This window comes from Dendropsophus ebraccatus, chromosome 8 (genome assembly GCF_027789765.1).
Source record: "Dendropsophus ebraccatus isolate aDenEbr1 chromosome 8, aDenEbr1.pat, whole genome shotgun sequence".
NCBI lineage: Eukaryota > Metazoa > Chordata > Amphibia > Anura > Hylidae > Dendropsophus > Dendropsophus ebraccatus.
In genome coordinates, this window is record NC_091461.1 from 2,524,263 (window position 1) to 2,541,454 (window position 17,192).

The 17,192-nt window shown below is 50.2% G+C and overlaps 1 protein-coding gene across 6 annotated transcripts; it reads right to left on the minus strand.

Annotated features, from left to right (window-relative positions):
• Positions 1–1,262: 1,262 nt before the first annotated feature.
• On the minus strand, positions 1,263–17,192 carry LOC138798367 (neuropeptide Y receptor type 4-2-like). 6 transcript variants are annotated; one of them, XM_069978784.1, is made up of 2 exons: positions 17,097–17,192; positions 1,263–3,474 (listed from the first exon to the last, which is right to left on the minus strand). In XM_069978784.1, exons 1-2 carry the CDS (start codon positions 17,165–17,167, stop codon positions 2,370–2,372), a joined length of 1,176 nt encoding a protein of 391 aa, XP_069834885.1. In that variant the 5' UTR covers positions 17,168–17,192; the 3' UTR covers positions 1,263–2,369. The 6 variants fall into 6 exon arrangements, with proteins under 6 accessions (XP_069834885.1, XP_069834886.1, XP_069834888.1 ...); XM_069978785.1 differs by having other exon boundaries at positions 17,081–17,154; XM_069978787.1 differs by lacking the exon at positions 17,097–17,192 and adding an exon at positions 16,714–16,888.

A 17,192-nucleotide genomic window follows, 5' to 3' on the forward strand; every position in this document is an offset into this window, starting at 1 on the left:
GCAATTAATGGAGCTACACGGCCGCTTCTGCCCGATGGGGATTACATGGTAAGTGCTCAGAGAGGCAGTGACGCTTCCCAGGGTTCAGGATGGATGGACATGACCCGTAAACCAATTTAGAAGCCAAGTACAGCACAGAGTACACGAACAACATGAGAGATGGAAACCATCAAACAAAAACAGGAGTGGAGAGTTATGGCCATCGTCCTCAATTCTCCAACATAGCTACAGGGGGGGGGGGGCGATGGTTGCAGTTAGAGATGAGCGAATCAGATTCATAAGAAGCAAAACTGATCTGCACTCGTATCCCTCAGGCTGCCGGCTCCGTGCAGAGGCAGGATAACTCCCGGGGATCGTCTGGAAAACATGGATACAGCTATAGCGGATCCCTGGGCGGCCGCCTGAAGGATAAGAGCGCAGATTGGCTTTGCTTCGTACAAATCTGATTCGCTCATCTCTAGTTGCAGTCACTCCTAGGCCTGGGATCACAAGAACGGGTCGGAATCTTCACACTCGTGTGCGTCTGCTCCCTTCACTGTCTGTGCCACAGCCGGAGTCCAGCAGCTCCTTAGCGTATGTTCACACTGAGGAATAGGTGAGATATTGAGGAGAAAAGTTTGCTTCTTGAAATTTCCTCTTCTTCAGCCCCAGTGACTTCTATAGGACCTCTCTAGAGGAATCCGCCCGACATGTCAATTCTTTGGGCGGAAAGCCGATCAACGGCAGAATTTACATGAACAACAGAGCGGACATCCCATTGAAGACAATAGGGCATTGCTCTGTTCATATTTTACGGCTGGAATTTCTAGCGTAATCCGCAGGAAATGAAGCACATACCTTCAAACAGTGAATAATGTGACCCCCGTATTCCTGTTAGGCCAGACCTCCAGCAATCATATATCTATAAACAACCCTTGTGGTTCCCATTCAAACCTAGCACTTACCAAACTGCCAAGATCGAATACATAAGCTAAAGAAATGGGACCACATCGGATACCTGAGGTGCCACCAGGACAGAGCCGCTCTGATCTAATTGTGTAACATTTCTCCATTGATACTGACTCGTGGTCATCTCTCTCCTTCACTATATCGGATTGCTCCGGCCCTCTGTACGTTAGGAGCACACGTAAACTACAAGGATCACAGTCTGGTATTTGAGACCTCCCTAGGACACTGTGTGCATGAATTGCGCCCTTTAACCCTGGATGTGTTGTGACGTCCGACACTAAACAAATGAGAAAACAAAGTCAGGGAATGGGGGATATTGGACATATCTCTTTATTCAAAAATGACCAAAAGGAAGAACTCTCTTCTATGTGAGATACAGGAGATAGTCATGGATAATAAATATTCACGGCTCTATATGTTTCACCACCCCCACCACCGTTTGGGGGGACACAATTGTACACGGTCAAGAGCCATAATATCGCACTCAAAGACTTCAGAGGCGTGGCTGATTAATCATTAGCCATATTGTGCAGGTATTCACCCTAGAAGAGAATCGCTATATGGCAGCCTTAGTCTACTGATTGTTCTAGCTACGTTACTTGAAATGTCACAGAACCTTTACGCATCACTAAACTTCAGACTTATAACCAATGATACAACACAATGAAGTCCCAGAAAAAGGAAATGTAAACACACAATATGTCGCACTTGTTGATTATCTGTACTCAACGTGGAACAAGTACAACGTGTCGCTTGTTATGTTGATCCTTGGTGCTGCAGAGCAACATCTCGAGGTCCCGGCCGCTGACTTGTTTACGTTCCCATAGATTGATGGAAAATCCTCAAATATTTGTCTTCAGGCGGTGGAAGGAAACAACTTATTTTGAGTCGTCATTGAGACTATGTAAAAGCTTCTATGGAAATCTCTGGAACTCAAAATAACATCACCAAGGGTCCTTGGCACCTCAGTGTCCTGTAGATCTCCGACTAGAGGCACGTGGTGTAACAACTGGGTTACTGCCATCTCAGCCTCCATCTTCTAGGAGAAGTCACTAAATGAAGCTAGTGCTGTATCTGAGGCTGGACTATAACACAGTGGTCTACAGAGAATTCAGGCCCAATGGGCATGGTGCCCCCCAGGGCAGAGGAGCTTGGTGTGTCTCCCCCTCTTTTCCCGTTCATTCACTATTAGGCCAGTGCCCCACCCCTCTTTTGGTAGCAGTAATGTTCCAATATGAAGGTCTGTCCTCTATGCTTTTTCACCATCCTGGGCACTTCTCTCCAGAGTTACCATGGTCGGCCTCCATGGCCTGTACAACCTTTATTTTATATGACAATAAAGCACAAGTCTAATATTCTTGTTGGAAAGTCTTTAAGAGAAATGGCGACCCATATTAGTGTACTTTTCCCTCTCAAAATACTCATTGTTCTGGATCTGAGCTCGGTGACCCTGGTAACATGTTACCAGCACTGTGTTTAGTGGATAATGGAAGCTTTTCAGTCTCGTCCAGCATATATGGGCCCTCCGTTCTCTGGCCTTTGCACCTCTGCACCAGGATCTTCACCTCTTGCTTTACGTTGCTGTTGAGCAGGCCATATATGATTGGGTTGATGCAGGTGGAGATCATGCCAAGCAGGTGACACAGTGAGAAGATAAGATTGTGGTAGCAAACAGAGATCAGTTGGTGGTTCCATTCCACTATGTTGTTAAATATTTGGAGCGGCAAGTAGCATACCGCAAATGCTCCGAGCATGGACGCCAGCATAAGATTCACTCTTCTCATATGATTGTAGCTTCTTCCAAATAGACCCTCCCTGCGACGCAGATGGACAGATATACGGACGTAGCAGCAAATTATAAAGCAGAGGGGTATGATGTATTGCAGTAGCAGCAGAGTCACTGTGTATGCCCTCCTCTGCTGCCCTGATGTCCAGTACTCGACACATACAGACTTGTCTGCAAAAAAGTCTAACACCTTGGAAATGTTTTGAGGACCTTCTTTCAGATCTACAGCATAGACCAAGGGCAAAGCTAGAAGAGAGGCCATCCCCCAGACAAGGAGAACGGCCGTGTAAGCCTGAGGGACATTGGGCTTCCAACCGGTGGGGTGGAGAATAAGTTGGTGTCTCTCTAAGGCAATAAGCACTAAGATCATGACTGAGACGGTCACCGATGCACATCCAATAAAATTGGTAATCTTACACAAGCAGCGACCAAACACCCAATAATCCATAATGGTGTAGACCACCGTGAAGGGCAAACAAAAGATTCCAACCAGTATGTCCGAGAAGGCCAAGTTGGCAATGAGAATGTGGGTGACGTTTCCCTTCTCCTTCCTCCGGCAGATGACGTATATCAGAGAGCTGTTCCCCAGCAAGCAGAAGAATATCAGCAGACTGTACGAGGTCCCGAGGAATGGCGTGATATCTGGGGAATGGCCGCAGTTCTTCTTGATGGAGTTCTGGAAAAGCTGGGCAGTAGATGAAGTGTCGAAATATACCGTGTGGTTCATGTTGTCTGGTGGACTGCATAGAAAAAGAAACAATGGTCAGCATCAAGGTGAACGATCTGCTTTCCATATATTACAGTAATCTCTATGGAGTTATGGCGGTTTCGGCTCGGTGATGGATTAGGGTGTGGAGCTCCCAGTCAGAGAAAGAGAGAGGCCAATAGCTCCCTGTACATTATAGATGCGAAGAGTCACCATGGTGCTGATACATAACCTCCCCGGGATATCTGCTGTATCACCCATATTTGTTACTGTACAATCATTTATCTAATCTTCTACGTTGATTCATGTGAGATGGTCGGCCCTGAATGGAAGTAACTCTTACATTACACCAAGCGACTATCAACCGTACTTGCCCGATTTTTGCCCCTTCATGACTAATAATATATATATATATATATACTTTATATAGAAGTAGTGTTAAAGGCAACGATCAGCTGACGTACATGATGTCGGCTGATCGTTGTCTTTCAAAACAATGAAACAAAACGATGCTGATAGTGGCGGTCTGCCGGCCATCGCTCCGTGTAATAGTGGCAGCAGCAGCACCACCACTATGTTCTATGGGCCGCCCTATGGGCAGCCCCTCCCGCTGCTCTCCATGCCCCTCCTTCCCACCCCCCCGGTCGCTGTCAGTGCGTGTAATAGCATCAACAGCGAGTGGGTAACAGAGTAAGCGAGCGCTGATCGTCCCATGTAATAGGGCCTTTATTATGGTACATGGTGCCTTTTTTGTAGATGTGTCGCCATGTTCTCTTTTCATCTCTTGGAATGGCCTTTATACTAAGCTCTGATCATGTTATCCCCCCCCCCCCCCCCCCATGTATATATAATGGGGGCAGGAGTCCCTGTTATTCTGAATGGCGCCCACCCCCCTGGGGATAAGCCTTGTGCAGATGTGTGTATGGTATAGGCCGTATAGTATGATATGGCGGGGGGATGTGTGATCAGTGGAATCAGTTCTCTCCTGCAGGAACGTCCCCGCTATCTCCGTGCACTAATACATCTACATTGATTGTTGACATTGTAATCTGGTCGTATTAATAGCGGTATTCTCTTATCATCATGTAGGGCATGTTCCAGTACGAGCTCGTAGATTACACCAGTCGCACGTGAAAACACCATCCTGTATGTCAGAGGGATGACTCATCCCATCATCCCGCGTGATCCCCCTATTACACCGCCCATCGTCTTCTGGAACATTCTGAACTGGCAGGAAATACTGCGAAGAGCAGAAAACAATGATTAATGTGATTATATTTGATTATCGGTGATTATAGGTCATCTCGCCAGGCGTCACTGAGGTGGAGATGAGTCCACACAAAGGCCACACAGTATCACGTTATACTGCTATACACAGCCCGCACAGTACAGGGTTATACTGCTATACACAGCCCGCACAGTATGACGTTATACTGCTATACACAGCCCGCACAGTACAGGGTTATACTGCTATACACATAGCCCGCACAGTACAGGGTTATACTGCTATACACAGCCCGCACAGTACAGGGTTATACTGCTATACACAGCCCGCACAGTACAGGGTTATACTGCTATACACCGCCCGCACAGTATGACGTTATACTGGTATACACAGCCTGCACAGTACAGGGTTATAATGCTATACACAGCCCGCACAGTACAGGGTTATACTGCTATACACAGCCCGCACAGTATGACGTTATACTGGTATACACAGCCCGCACAGTACAGGGTTATACTGCTATACACAGCCCGCACAGTACAGGGTTATACTGCTATACACACAGCCCGCACAGTACAGGGTTATACTGCTATACACAGCCTGCACAGTACAGGGTTATACTGCTATACACAGCCCGCACAGTATGACGTTATACTGGTATACACAGCCCGCACAGTACAGGGTTATACTGCTATACACACAGCCCGCACAGTACAGGGTTATACTGCTATACACAGCCCGCACTGTACAGGGTTATACTGCTATACACACAGCCCGCACAGTACAGGGTTATACTGCTATACACAGCCCGCACAGTATGACGCTATACTGGTATACACAGCCCGCACAGTACAGGGTTATACTGCTATACACAGCCCGCACAGTACAGGGTTATACTGCTATACACACAGCCCGCACAGTACAGGGTTATACTGCTATACACAGCCCGCACAGTACAGGGTTATACTGCTATACACAGCCCGCACAGTATGACGTTATACTGGTATACACAGCCCGCACAGTACAGGGTTATACTGCTATACACAGCCCGCACAGTATGACGTTATACTGGTATACACAGCCCGCACAGTACAGGGTTATACTGCTATACACAGCCTGCACAGTACAGGGTTATACTGCTATACACATAGCCCGCACAGTACAGGGTTATACTGGTATACACACAGCCCGCACAGTACAGGGTTATACTGCTATACACAGCCCGCACAGTATGACGTTATACTGCTATACACAGCCCGCACAGTACAGGGTTATACTGCTATACACAGCCCGCACAGTACAGGGTTATACTGCTATACACAGCCCGCACAGTACAGGGTTATACTGCTATACACAGCCCGCACAGTACAGGGTTATACTGCTATACACAGCCCGCACAGTACAGGGTTATACTGCTATACACAGCCCGCACGGTACAGGGTTATACTGGTATACACACAGCCCGCACGGTACAGGGTTATACTGCTATACACATAGCCCGCACGGTACAGGGTTATACTGCTATACACATAGCCCGCACGGTACAGGGTTATACTGCTATACACACAGCCCGCACGGTACAGGGTTATACTGGTATACACACAGCCCGCACGGTACAGGGTTATACTGCTATACACAGCCCGCACGGTACAGGGTTTTACTGCTATACACACAGCCCGCACGGTACAGGGTTATACTGGTATACACACAGCCCGCACGGTACTGGGTTATACTGGTATACACACAGCCCGCACGGTACAGGGTTATACTGCTATACACACAGCCCGCACAGTACAGGGTTATACTGCTATACACACAGCCCGCACAGTACTGGGTTATACTGGTATACACAGCCCGCACAGTACAGGGTTATTGGTGGAGAGCAGGTCACATGACGGGGAACATGTCACATGGAGGAGAGCAGGTCACATGGATGGAGAGCAGATCACATGACGGGGAACATGTCACATGGCGGAGAGCAGATCACATGGATGGAGAACAGGTCACATGGAGGAGAGCAGGTCACATGGAGGAGAGCAGGTCACATGGATGGAGGAGAGCAGGTCACATGAAGGAGAGCAGGTCACATGGATGGAGGAGAGCAGGTCACATGAAGGAGAGCAGGTCACATGGATGGAGGAGAGCAGGTCACATGGATGGAGGAGAGCAGGTCACATGAAGGAGCTTGATGGCCGACTGAGCAGCAGCGTGTTAGAGGAGCTCCGTACTTCCCTGGCAGTTTTACCCTGAAAACTCACCCTGAACGCCACTGTTTGGTGCCTGGACTGTCTCTGCCTCTCCCTGTGACCCCACGGAACGGGTGTTTGGTGGCCAAGTGTGTGTGAAGCCCTCCGATCCCCGGTGCAGTGCCCCCCCAACGGACTGTGAACCCAGCTCCCCTGCCTGTGGACTCCTGCTCCGGGGGAGGACTCCTGTCTGCCGGTGTCTGCGCGGCACCCGGTCCTCCTTGCCTGTGACCCTCCTGCTGTTGGGGCTCCCCCTCCTGCCCCGGGACTGCCTGCCGGTGCCCGGTGAGTTCCCCTCGGGGTGCTGTGTGTGGAGCGGCTGCCGGGAGAGCTGTCTCCAGCCCTGACTCACCGGAGCGACTCCCATCCTGGCTGGTGTGTGGACTTGCTGGAGCGATCGGTTGGGGCCCGGACCGGACTGCTGATCAGCCGCCGGGCTGCTGATCAGCCGCCGGGCTGCTCGAACCCCCTTGGAGCGGTGCCGGTGACAGGCGCGCGGCCGGCGCCATCTTGGACACGCGGCATACCAGCACAGCAGCAGCATCCGGGATCTTGGTGCCCTTCTAGCCGGAACTCGCAGCAGGTACTGTGTGGTGGATGTGACTGCAGCCTGCCGGACCTCTCTCTTGCCCTGGATCAAGTTCTGCCCTGTGGTGGCGGTCCCCCCTGCTGTCTCGGCTGCCCCTCCATTTCTGTTGCAGGAGTGTGGAGTTAGTGGGGAGACCCTGTGTGTGCTCTGATCCAGTGAGCTCCGCACCCTAACACGGAAGGCCCCTATAAATTGGCGCACCTGTGTCCCATGAACTTGCCTCTCTCTGCAGACGCCTGTCTCTCTCTCTCCCCCTCTGAGTGCAAGGACATAGGGCATCTCCATAGGACTGTGTAGACCTGTACTGCTGGGACTCCTGACTACTGCATACTACTGCTGCCCTCCGTGTGTTGCCTGCCCGGCTATCCGCAAGTGCCCCCCTGTGTTTTCACTCCTGTCAGTGGGCGCCATGGGAGGCTCTAAGGGAGGCCCCAAAAAGAAGACTAAGGGGCCCGCTCCTGCACATGCTAAAGTTGTGTCTGATGAGGACTCTGGCTCTGAGGGGCAGGAGGGGGAGATGGCCCTACACGCACCTTTATCTGACAAGGTTCAGACTCCGGCCGCCCAAAAGTTGGAAAAGTTTGCAAGATCACCCAGCAGGGATGACGCTCCCTCGCCTCTTTCTGTGTTTGAAGGGTCCATGAGCCCTCCCCGCCTGCACTCTCCTGAGAGATCACAATATTCAGCATCCACTATCGACCAGAAGTTGTCTGAAGTCCTGGCCGCCATCACTGCCTGTCAAACTATGATGGTGTCTAAGGTGGATGAGCTGCGGCAGGACTTCGTTATCTTACGTCATGAAACGCAAAAGCTGCGGGAGCGCACGACCGAGGTAGAGAGGAGAGTCTCGGATGTTGAGGACACCGTCCGCCCCATTCCAGCCCAGCTCACAGAGATGCGCAGACAAATAAAGGCAGTCACTGAGCGGGCAGACGACTTTGAAAATCGCCTGAGACGCAACAATGTCCGCATTATTGGGCTGCCTGAAAAAGCTGAGGGCCAAGACCCTGTTCGTTTTGTTGAAACATGGCTGAAAGACATACTTCCGGAAGATATGTTCTCTGACTACTTCACCGTGGAAAGGGCACACAGGGTCCCGGCTAGAGCTCCTCCTTCTGGGGCTCCTCCTCACCTGTTTCTGGCCCGTTTTCTTCACTTCCGAGACAGGGATGCTGTGCTCCGGGCGGGTCACATAAAAGGAGAAGTTAAGGTGGACAATTCCAGAGTCTCTTTCTATCCAGACTTCTCGGTGGACCTACGCAAAACGCGCACTCAGTTCACGGAGGTCAGGGTGAAATTGAGGGCGAAAGGCTACAAATATGCTATGCTTTATCCGGCCAGACTGAGGGTCATTGATGGCGGAAACGCAAGATTCTTCACGTCACCAGCTGAGGCGTTGCAGTGGGCTGAGGCTGCCCCACCGATTCTCCCGGAGGCTGCTGATCGGGCTGCTGACTGAGCACCTCTAGTTCTGTGGCAGGGCATCTGATAGTTACCTGTCTCTTGACAGTCTTTCAGGATACCATTTGCAAATGTTTCTACCCTCTACAACTTCAGTATCCTGTGTGATATCGTTGCAGTGGCACTCCTTGCCAGGGAATGCTGTTGGAGTTTTGTATTGTTCTATTTTTTCTTCTTTTTCCAGTGTATTGGACAGTAAATGCATAACTACTGTTAGTTTTAGGTTCTGTTAGGGCAGAGATTTCGCCCCTAGGGGGTTCAATAGTTAAGGGTCTAGGTCTGCACAGGTTTTAGTGTTAGACAGGGTGTTACTTTCTATAGTTCTTCAGAATAGTTGCTCTACCAGTTAATCTTAGAGTAGCTGAAGATGTTTACTGTTTTGTTTGTGTTTGTTGTGTGCGTGTGGGAATGTATGGCGGGCCTCTCTCCCCTCCCTGTGGGAGTTGTTATCGTGGATTCTCTGGTTTCTATACCCGTATGATATATTTTATCTTCCCTTACTATGGCCACTCTAAAAATTTTTAGTTGGAATGTGAGAGGGCTCAATTCCAAACATAAACGCGCCCTATGCTTTGACTTTATTAAAAAACATGCCCCTCACATAGTATGTCTCTCTGAGACTCATCTTACAGGACAGAAAGTCCTGGCACTCAAGAAAGCTTGGATAGCTAGTGGTTATCATGCTACTTACTCCACGTATGCCAGGGTGGTCTCCGTCCTGCTATCCAAGGCCTTGCCCCTTAATGTCACCCAGGTGGCCTGTGATTATTTCGGCCGCTATGTTATTATTCACTGCAGGTACAACTCTCTGTCCTTTACTCTTGTTAGTGTCTATGTCCCCCCCTCCCTTCTCTATCTCCTTACTTGAGCACATCTCAAGGAAACTGGCTTCCTTTCCTCCAGATCCTGTCATATACATAGGCGATTTTAATGCTGTTCTCCATCCTAATTTAGATAGGTCCAGTGGGGTGGATGCAGCGTCCCCGCATTTTTTGTCTTGGAGTTCGGCCCTCAACCTCACTGACGTTTGGCGCTGGAAATATCCGACGGATACCAGGTATTCCTTCTACTCCTCGGTACATAAATCCTTTTCCAGAATAGATCTTGCTCTGGTATCCCCTGATCTGTTGCCACTTGTCCACTGTATTGAGTATACCGCTCGGGGGATATCAGACCATTCTGCTGTCGTTCTCTCTGTGCGCTTGAAGACTCACCCCTCCCTGATAGTGTGGCGGATGCACCCTGGTTGGCTGAGCTCCCCCGATGTGCAGGATGCACTGCGTTCTGCGCACGCTGGTTATTGGGAGCACAATTCTGATTACCCTGATCCACTGATACGCTGGGATGCGTATAAAGCTACCATCCGGGGTGCCTTCGTCACCAGTGTTAAATGTCTACGGGCTCGATGTAGGGAAAGAGAGGAGACGCTGAGCATGGAAATGTTGCGGGCAGAGGCACGTCTTGTCTCTGACCCTTCGCATGATAATTATGTGTGGGCCAAAAAGCAGAGAACCCTTGTGGTGGTTCAAAAGGAGCGGGCAGACAGAAAACTGCTAGCCAGAAAAGCTTCTATATTTGAATTCGGGGACAAAAATGGCAGGCTACTGGCCTATTTAGCCAGGAATGAACGGCCTCTTACATCTATTCCATTAGTGATGGACTCCAGTGGTAATGAGGTCACTAATCCTGTAGACGTAAACAAAGTTTTCTTCGACTTCTATAAGGATCTATACTCTTCTAAATACACACTAACACCTCGGGACATCGAAGGGTTTCTTGCAGACATCCCCTTAACACCCCTCACAGATTCCCAAGCAGGGCTCTTGGACTCTCCCATCACGGTGGAGGAGATAGTGGAAGCTATTAAGGCAATGCCACCGGGTAAGACCCCTGGGTTGGACGGGCTTGTAGGAGACTGGTACCAGCTCAACGGTGAGCTGCTGGCTCCTCGGCTGCTCTCCCTATTTCAGGGTGCCCTGGACTCTGGTAAACTCTCGGATTCCCTCAGGGAGGCCCTCATTATACTTTTACTAAAACCGGGTAAGGACGCCAGGTTGCCTGACTCTTATCGTCCCATCTCTTTACTAAACTTCGACGCGAAGGTTCTAGCTAAAATTCTTGCAACCCGCTTGGTTACTGTTATCACTTCTGTAGTTTATCCGGACCAAACCGGGTTCATGCCGGGTCGGGCCACAGATATTAATATCCAGCGCCTCCACCTGAACATAGCTGCTGCCAGTGCTGATGCATCTCCTGGCTTTGTCCTTAGCCTTGACATATATAAGGCATTTGATTCAGTGGAATGGCCATTTCTGTGGGCTCTCCTGGCGGGACTTCGCTTTGGTCCTGAATTCATTGCCTGGGTTCGTTTGCTGTATACTGCTCCGCTGGCTCGTATCCGTACTAACTTGGATATCTCTGCACCCTTCCCCCTAGAGCGTGGGACGAGACAGGGATGCCCGCTCTCCCCCTTTCTTTTTGCAATAGCAATGGAGCCTCTGGCAGCGGTCATCCGTGTCTCCCCCTCGGTCTGTGGAATTACAAGGGGCACCCTGGTGGAGAAGATATCTATGTATGCGGACAACACGCTGGTGTATCTGGCTGATGTTGACTCCTCCTTAAGGAACTTGCTTGCCATCCTTGACTCCTTTGGTGCTGTATCAGGCCTAAGGGTCAACTGGTCCAAATCCTCCCTCTCTCGGCTACCTACGCCAGCATGTCCCCACTTCCTGTCCCTCTGCAGGTGGTTCAGCGATTTAGATATTTGGGGGTTGAGGTCACTGCGTCCCTTGAGAGTTACATTCCTCTGAACCTGGAACCCCTGGTAACCACTACCGAGGCTCGTCTCAGAGCCTGGTCTTCTCTGCCCCTATCCCTGATGGGGAGAATTAATATTTTTAAAATGATTTATCTGCCTAAATTTATTTACTTATTCCATGCGTCTCCCTCTTTCCCAGGTTGTGCTTTCTTTGAGCGCATTGAGAGAATGTTGAGATTGTTTTATTGGCAGGGGAAACCCCCGCGAATTAAGCTAGCTTCACTGCAGGCGTCCAAGCGTCAGGGCGGGTTGGCTGCTCCTAATGTCCGAAACTATTTCCTTGCCTCCCAACTTGTATATGCGAATTGGTGGTTGGACCTAGATATGAGGAACCCCGCGGTGAATGTGGCAGGTGCGCTGATGGGCTCTTACGAAGGGCTCTCAAATGCCATTTATCGCTATACTCCTTCCTCCTCGTATGTAGCCCCAATTCTGACCGTGGCAAGGGTATGGTCTGTGGCCCACAGGATGAAGCCTAATGATAAATTCTCCCCTAGAATGCCCTTGTGGCTTAATCCTCATTTACCACACTTGCTGTCGCTCCCTGGCTCTGTCCTGTGGGGCAAACATGGTGTGAAATTCTTGTCTCACCTGTTCTGAGTCACATGTGTTTTTATCCTTTGACCACATGAAGTCTGCCTATGGTGTACCACAGACGGCCTTTTTCCACTATCTTCAACTGCGGCATGCGGTAAAATCACAATTTAACACCCTCAGGCTTCCCCTGGCATTTTCTGATCCGGAACTTCTCCTGGGCGCCGCAGACCTGCCCAAGCCACTGACGCAAGTATATCAACTGCTGCAATCAGAGGATTCTTCACCCTTTGCCAGAGCCCTTGAGCTGTGGGTGCAGGACATACCGACCCTGACAGCGACTCAGTGGTTGAAGCCACTTTCTATCCCACAGTAGTGAGTTCTAGAGATGTGCTCATACAATTTTGGTTTCTACTTAGGTTATACTATACCCCTGAGCGGCTATGCAAGATGGGTGTTATGACATCAGCGGTCTGCTTCCGATGCCAAGGAGCAGTGGGTTCATTTTTGCATGCGGTCTGGGACTGCCTGAGAGTTGTGCCCTTCTGGAGAGAAGTTATGGCCTTTATGGCCGACCACTTTGAATTTCCTCATATCTGCTCTCCTGAGATCTGTTTGCTGGGTCTCATCAATGAGGTGACACACAGCAAATATTATAGGTTGTTCATTCGTTTCCCTCTGTTTTGTGCCCGCAAAGTCATTATAATGGAATGGAAGAGTCCTGATGTTCCTTCTTTAACTAGGTGGATACGATTAGTCAACACGTATGTCCCGCTATACAAGGCTCTGTATGAGAGCAGGAAATGCCCACGAAAGTCCAAAAAGATATGGATCCACTGGCTATCTCTAGAAGAGACTAATGTAAGGCCCGGTTAAGGTTCTGTCGCTATATCAGGTCCTCTCATGGGGGTCTCGCGGGTTGGGAAGGGAGTGCCTTGTATGACTGGTTTTGTCTGTGTGGGGGTGTGTTACGTTTGTCCTCAGTTGGTAGTTCGTTTTCTAAATTTTAACTGCCTAACCCCCTTGTGGTTTGTCGGTGTCAATACCCTGTTAATACCGCATGTATACTGCCTGCATTTACCATACGTAGATATACGAAGTGTGCACCGAAGCCGTGTTTTATGCCATGTGTGGTTGTCTATACTACTACTATGAAAATTGTTAAATAAAGGTTTTAAAAAAAAAAGGTCACATGAAGAAGAGCAGGTCACATGGATGGAGGAGAGCAGGTCACATGGAGGAGAGCAGGTCACATGGAGGGGAGCAGGTCACATGGAGGAGAGCAGGTCACATGGAGGAGAGCAGGTCACATGGAGGAGAGCAGGTCACATGGAGGGGAGCAGGTCACATGGATGGAGGAGAGCAGGTCACATGGAGGAGAGCAGGTCACATGGAGGAGAGCAGATCACATGACTGGGAACATGTCACATGGAGGAGAGCAGGTCACATGGAGGAGAGCAGATCACATGACGGGGAACATGTCACATGGAGGAGAGCAGATCACATGACGGGGAACATGTCACATGGAGGAGAGTCAGTTACATGGAGGAGAGCAGGTCACATGGAGGAGAGCAGATCACATGAAGGAGAGCAGGTCACATGGATGGAGGAGAGCAGATCACATGGAGGAGAGCAGGTCACATGGATGGAGGAGAGCAGGTCACATGGAGGAGATCAGGTCACATGGAGGAGAGCAGGTCACATGGAGGGGAGCAGGTCACATGGAGGAGAGCAGGTCACATGGAGGAGAGCAGGTCAAATGGAGGGGAGCAGGTCACATGGATGGAGGAGAGCAGGTCACATGGAGGAGAGCAGGTCACATGGAGGAGAGCAGATCACATGACTGGGAACATGTCACATGGAGGAGAGCAGGTCACATGGAGGAGAGCAGATCACATGACGGGGAACATGTCACATGGAGGAGAGCAGATCACATGACGGGGAACATGTCACATGGAGGAGAGTCAGTTACATGGAGGAGAGCAGGTCACATGGAGGAGAGCAGATCACATGAAGGAGAGCAGGTCACATGGATGGAGGAGAGCAGGTCACATGGAGGAGAGCAGGTCACATGGATGGAGGAGAGCAGGTCACATGACAGGGAACATGTCACATGGAGGAGAGCAGGTCACATGGATGGAGGAGAGCAGGTCACATGACGGGGAACATGTCACATGGAGGAGAGCAGATCACATGACGGGGAACATGTCACACGGAGGAGAGCAGGTCACATGGAGGAGAGCAGATCACATGACGGGGAACATGTCACATGGAGGAGAGCAGGTCACATGGATGGAGGAGAGCAGGTCACTGCTTTCTATCACACGGGACGATTATCAGCATCAACATAGATAGATAGGAGATAGATAGATAGATAGATAAATAGATAGACAGATAGGAGATAGATTGATAGATAGGAGATAGATAGGAGATGATAGATAGGAGATAGATAGATAGGAGATAGATAGATAGATAGATAGGAGATAGATAGATAGGAGATAGATAGGAGATAGATAGACAGATAGATAGATAGGAGATAGATTGATAGATAGGAGATAGATAGATAGGAGATAGATAGATAGGAGATAGATAGATAGATAGATAGATAGGAGATAGATAGATAGATAGATAGATAGGAGATAGATAGATAGATAGGAGATAGATAGATAGATAGATAGATAGATACAGTGATCTGTAATAAGTATAAGGTCCGGTGGTCTCTGAGGAATGATATATATGTATATATAGATTCACATATTCCTCACATATTACCTGTAATACTTATTGACTACAGCCCTTACCTCAGAGAAGCCATCCCGGTCACTAACTACAGCCCTTACCTCAGAGAAGCCATCCCGGTCACTGACTACAGCCCTTACCTCAGAGAAGCCATCCGGGTCACTGACTACAGCCCTTACCTCAGAGAAGCCACCCGGGTCACTGACTACAGCCCTTACCTCAGAGAAGCCATCCCGGTCACTGACTACAGCCCTTACCTCAGAGAAGCCATCCCGGTCACTGACTACAGCCCTTCCCTTAGAGAAGCCATCCCAAGCACTGACTACAGCCCTTACCTCAGAGAAGCCATCCCAATCACTGACTACAGCCCTAACCTTAGAGAAGCCATCCCGGTCACTGACTACAGCCCTTACCTCAGAGAAGCCATCCCGGTCACTGACTACAGCCCTTACCTTAGAGAAGCCATCCCGGTCACTGACTACAGCCCTTACCTCAGAGAAGCCATCCCGGTCACTGACTACAGCCCTTACCTCAGAGAAGCCATCCCTGTCACTGACTACAGCCCTTACCTCAGAGAAGCCATCCAGGTCACTGACTACAGCCCTTACCTCAGAGAAGCCATCCCGGTCACTGACTACAGCCCTTACCTCAGAGAAGCCATCCCAGTCACTGACTACAGCCCTTACCTCAGAGAAGCCATCCCTGTGACTGACTACAGCCCTTACCTCAGAGAAGCCATCCCTGTCACTGACTACAGCCCTTACCTCAGAGAAGCCATCCAGGTCACTGACTACAGCCCTTACCTCAGAGAAGCCATCCCAGTCACTGACTACAGCCCTTACCTCAGAGAAGCCATCCCTGTCACTGACTACAGCCCTTACCTCAGAGAAGCCATCCCTGTGACTGACTACAGCCCTTACCTCAGAGAAGCCATCCAGGTCACTGACTACAGCCCTTACCTCAGAGAAGCCATCCCTGTCACTGACTACAGCCCTTACCTCAGAGAAGCCATCCCTGTCACTGACTACAGCCCTTACCTCAGAGAAGCCATCCCGGTCACTGACTACAGCCCTTACCTCAGAGAAGCCATCCCGGTCACTGACTACAGCCCTTACCTCAGAGAAGCCATCCCGGTCACTGACTACAGCCCTTACCTCAGAGAAGCCATCCCTGTGACTGACTACAGCCCTTACCTCAGAGAAGCCATCCCTGTGACTGACTACAGCCCTTACCTCAGAGAAGCCATCCAGGTCACTGACTACAGCCCTTACCTCAGAGAAGCCATCCCGGTCACTGACTACAGCCCTTACCTCAGAGAAGCCATCCAGGTCACTGACTACAGCCCTTACCTCAGAGAAGCCACCCGGGTCACTGCCTACAGCCCTTACCTCAGAGAAGCCATCCCTGTGACTGACTACAGCCCTTACCTCAGAGAAGCCATCCCTGTGACTGACTACAGCCCTTACCTCAGAGAAGCCACCCGGGTCACTGACTACAGCCCTTACCTCAGAGAAGCCATCCCGGTCACTGACTACAGCCCTTACCTTAGAGAACCCATCCCGATCACTGACTACAGCCCTTACCTCAGAGAAGCCATCCCGGTCACTGACTACAGCCCTTACCTCAGAGAAGCCATCCCGGTCACTGACTACAGCCCTTACCTCAGAGAAGCCATCCCGGCAGCAGTGCTGTCTGCAGCGTCTGGTGAGATTGCGGATCCTGCCTGTGTGTTTGTTTATACAGGAGATGTGGGCGTAGAGAAGAGCCGCCCCGTCTGTTGCGCTGGGCTCCGCAGTCCTACAGCTCTCTCTGTTGGTAAAGACCCATATATCCTATCCATGCTGTGTACAAGTATTCAGAGCGGAGCCCGCCCATCACCATCGGTCCTGAGTGAGTGGCGGTACCATCCCGGATGTCCCAGCAGGTGCAGCCACAATATTGATCCATAGGATGAAGGTAAAGAATATCCTATACAAAGTACAAGTTACACAGTGCTGCAAACTAGCAGAGCATTAACCTGTTGAGTACCTGATAAAACTCCGACCTGTTACTGGAAACTGCAGGACCATGCGTAACTGCAACGGCCACCGGACCCTCAGTAACTGTAATAACCATCGGACCATCACTGACTGCAACAACC

What these genes read in the sequence shown, in the direction of transcription:
- LOC138798367 (XM_069978784.1), bottom strand. Translation starts at nt 17,167, where the DNA reads ATGGTTATTACAGTTACTGAGGGTCCGGTGGCCGTTGCAGTTACGCAT. An exon ending in CCTGCAGTTTCCAGTAACAG is followed by an intron (nt 3,475 to 17,096) that starts GTCGGAGTTTTA and finishes TTTTCTATGCAG; the next exon opens with TCCACCAGACAACATGAACC.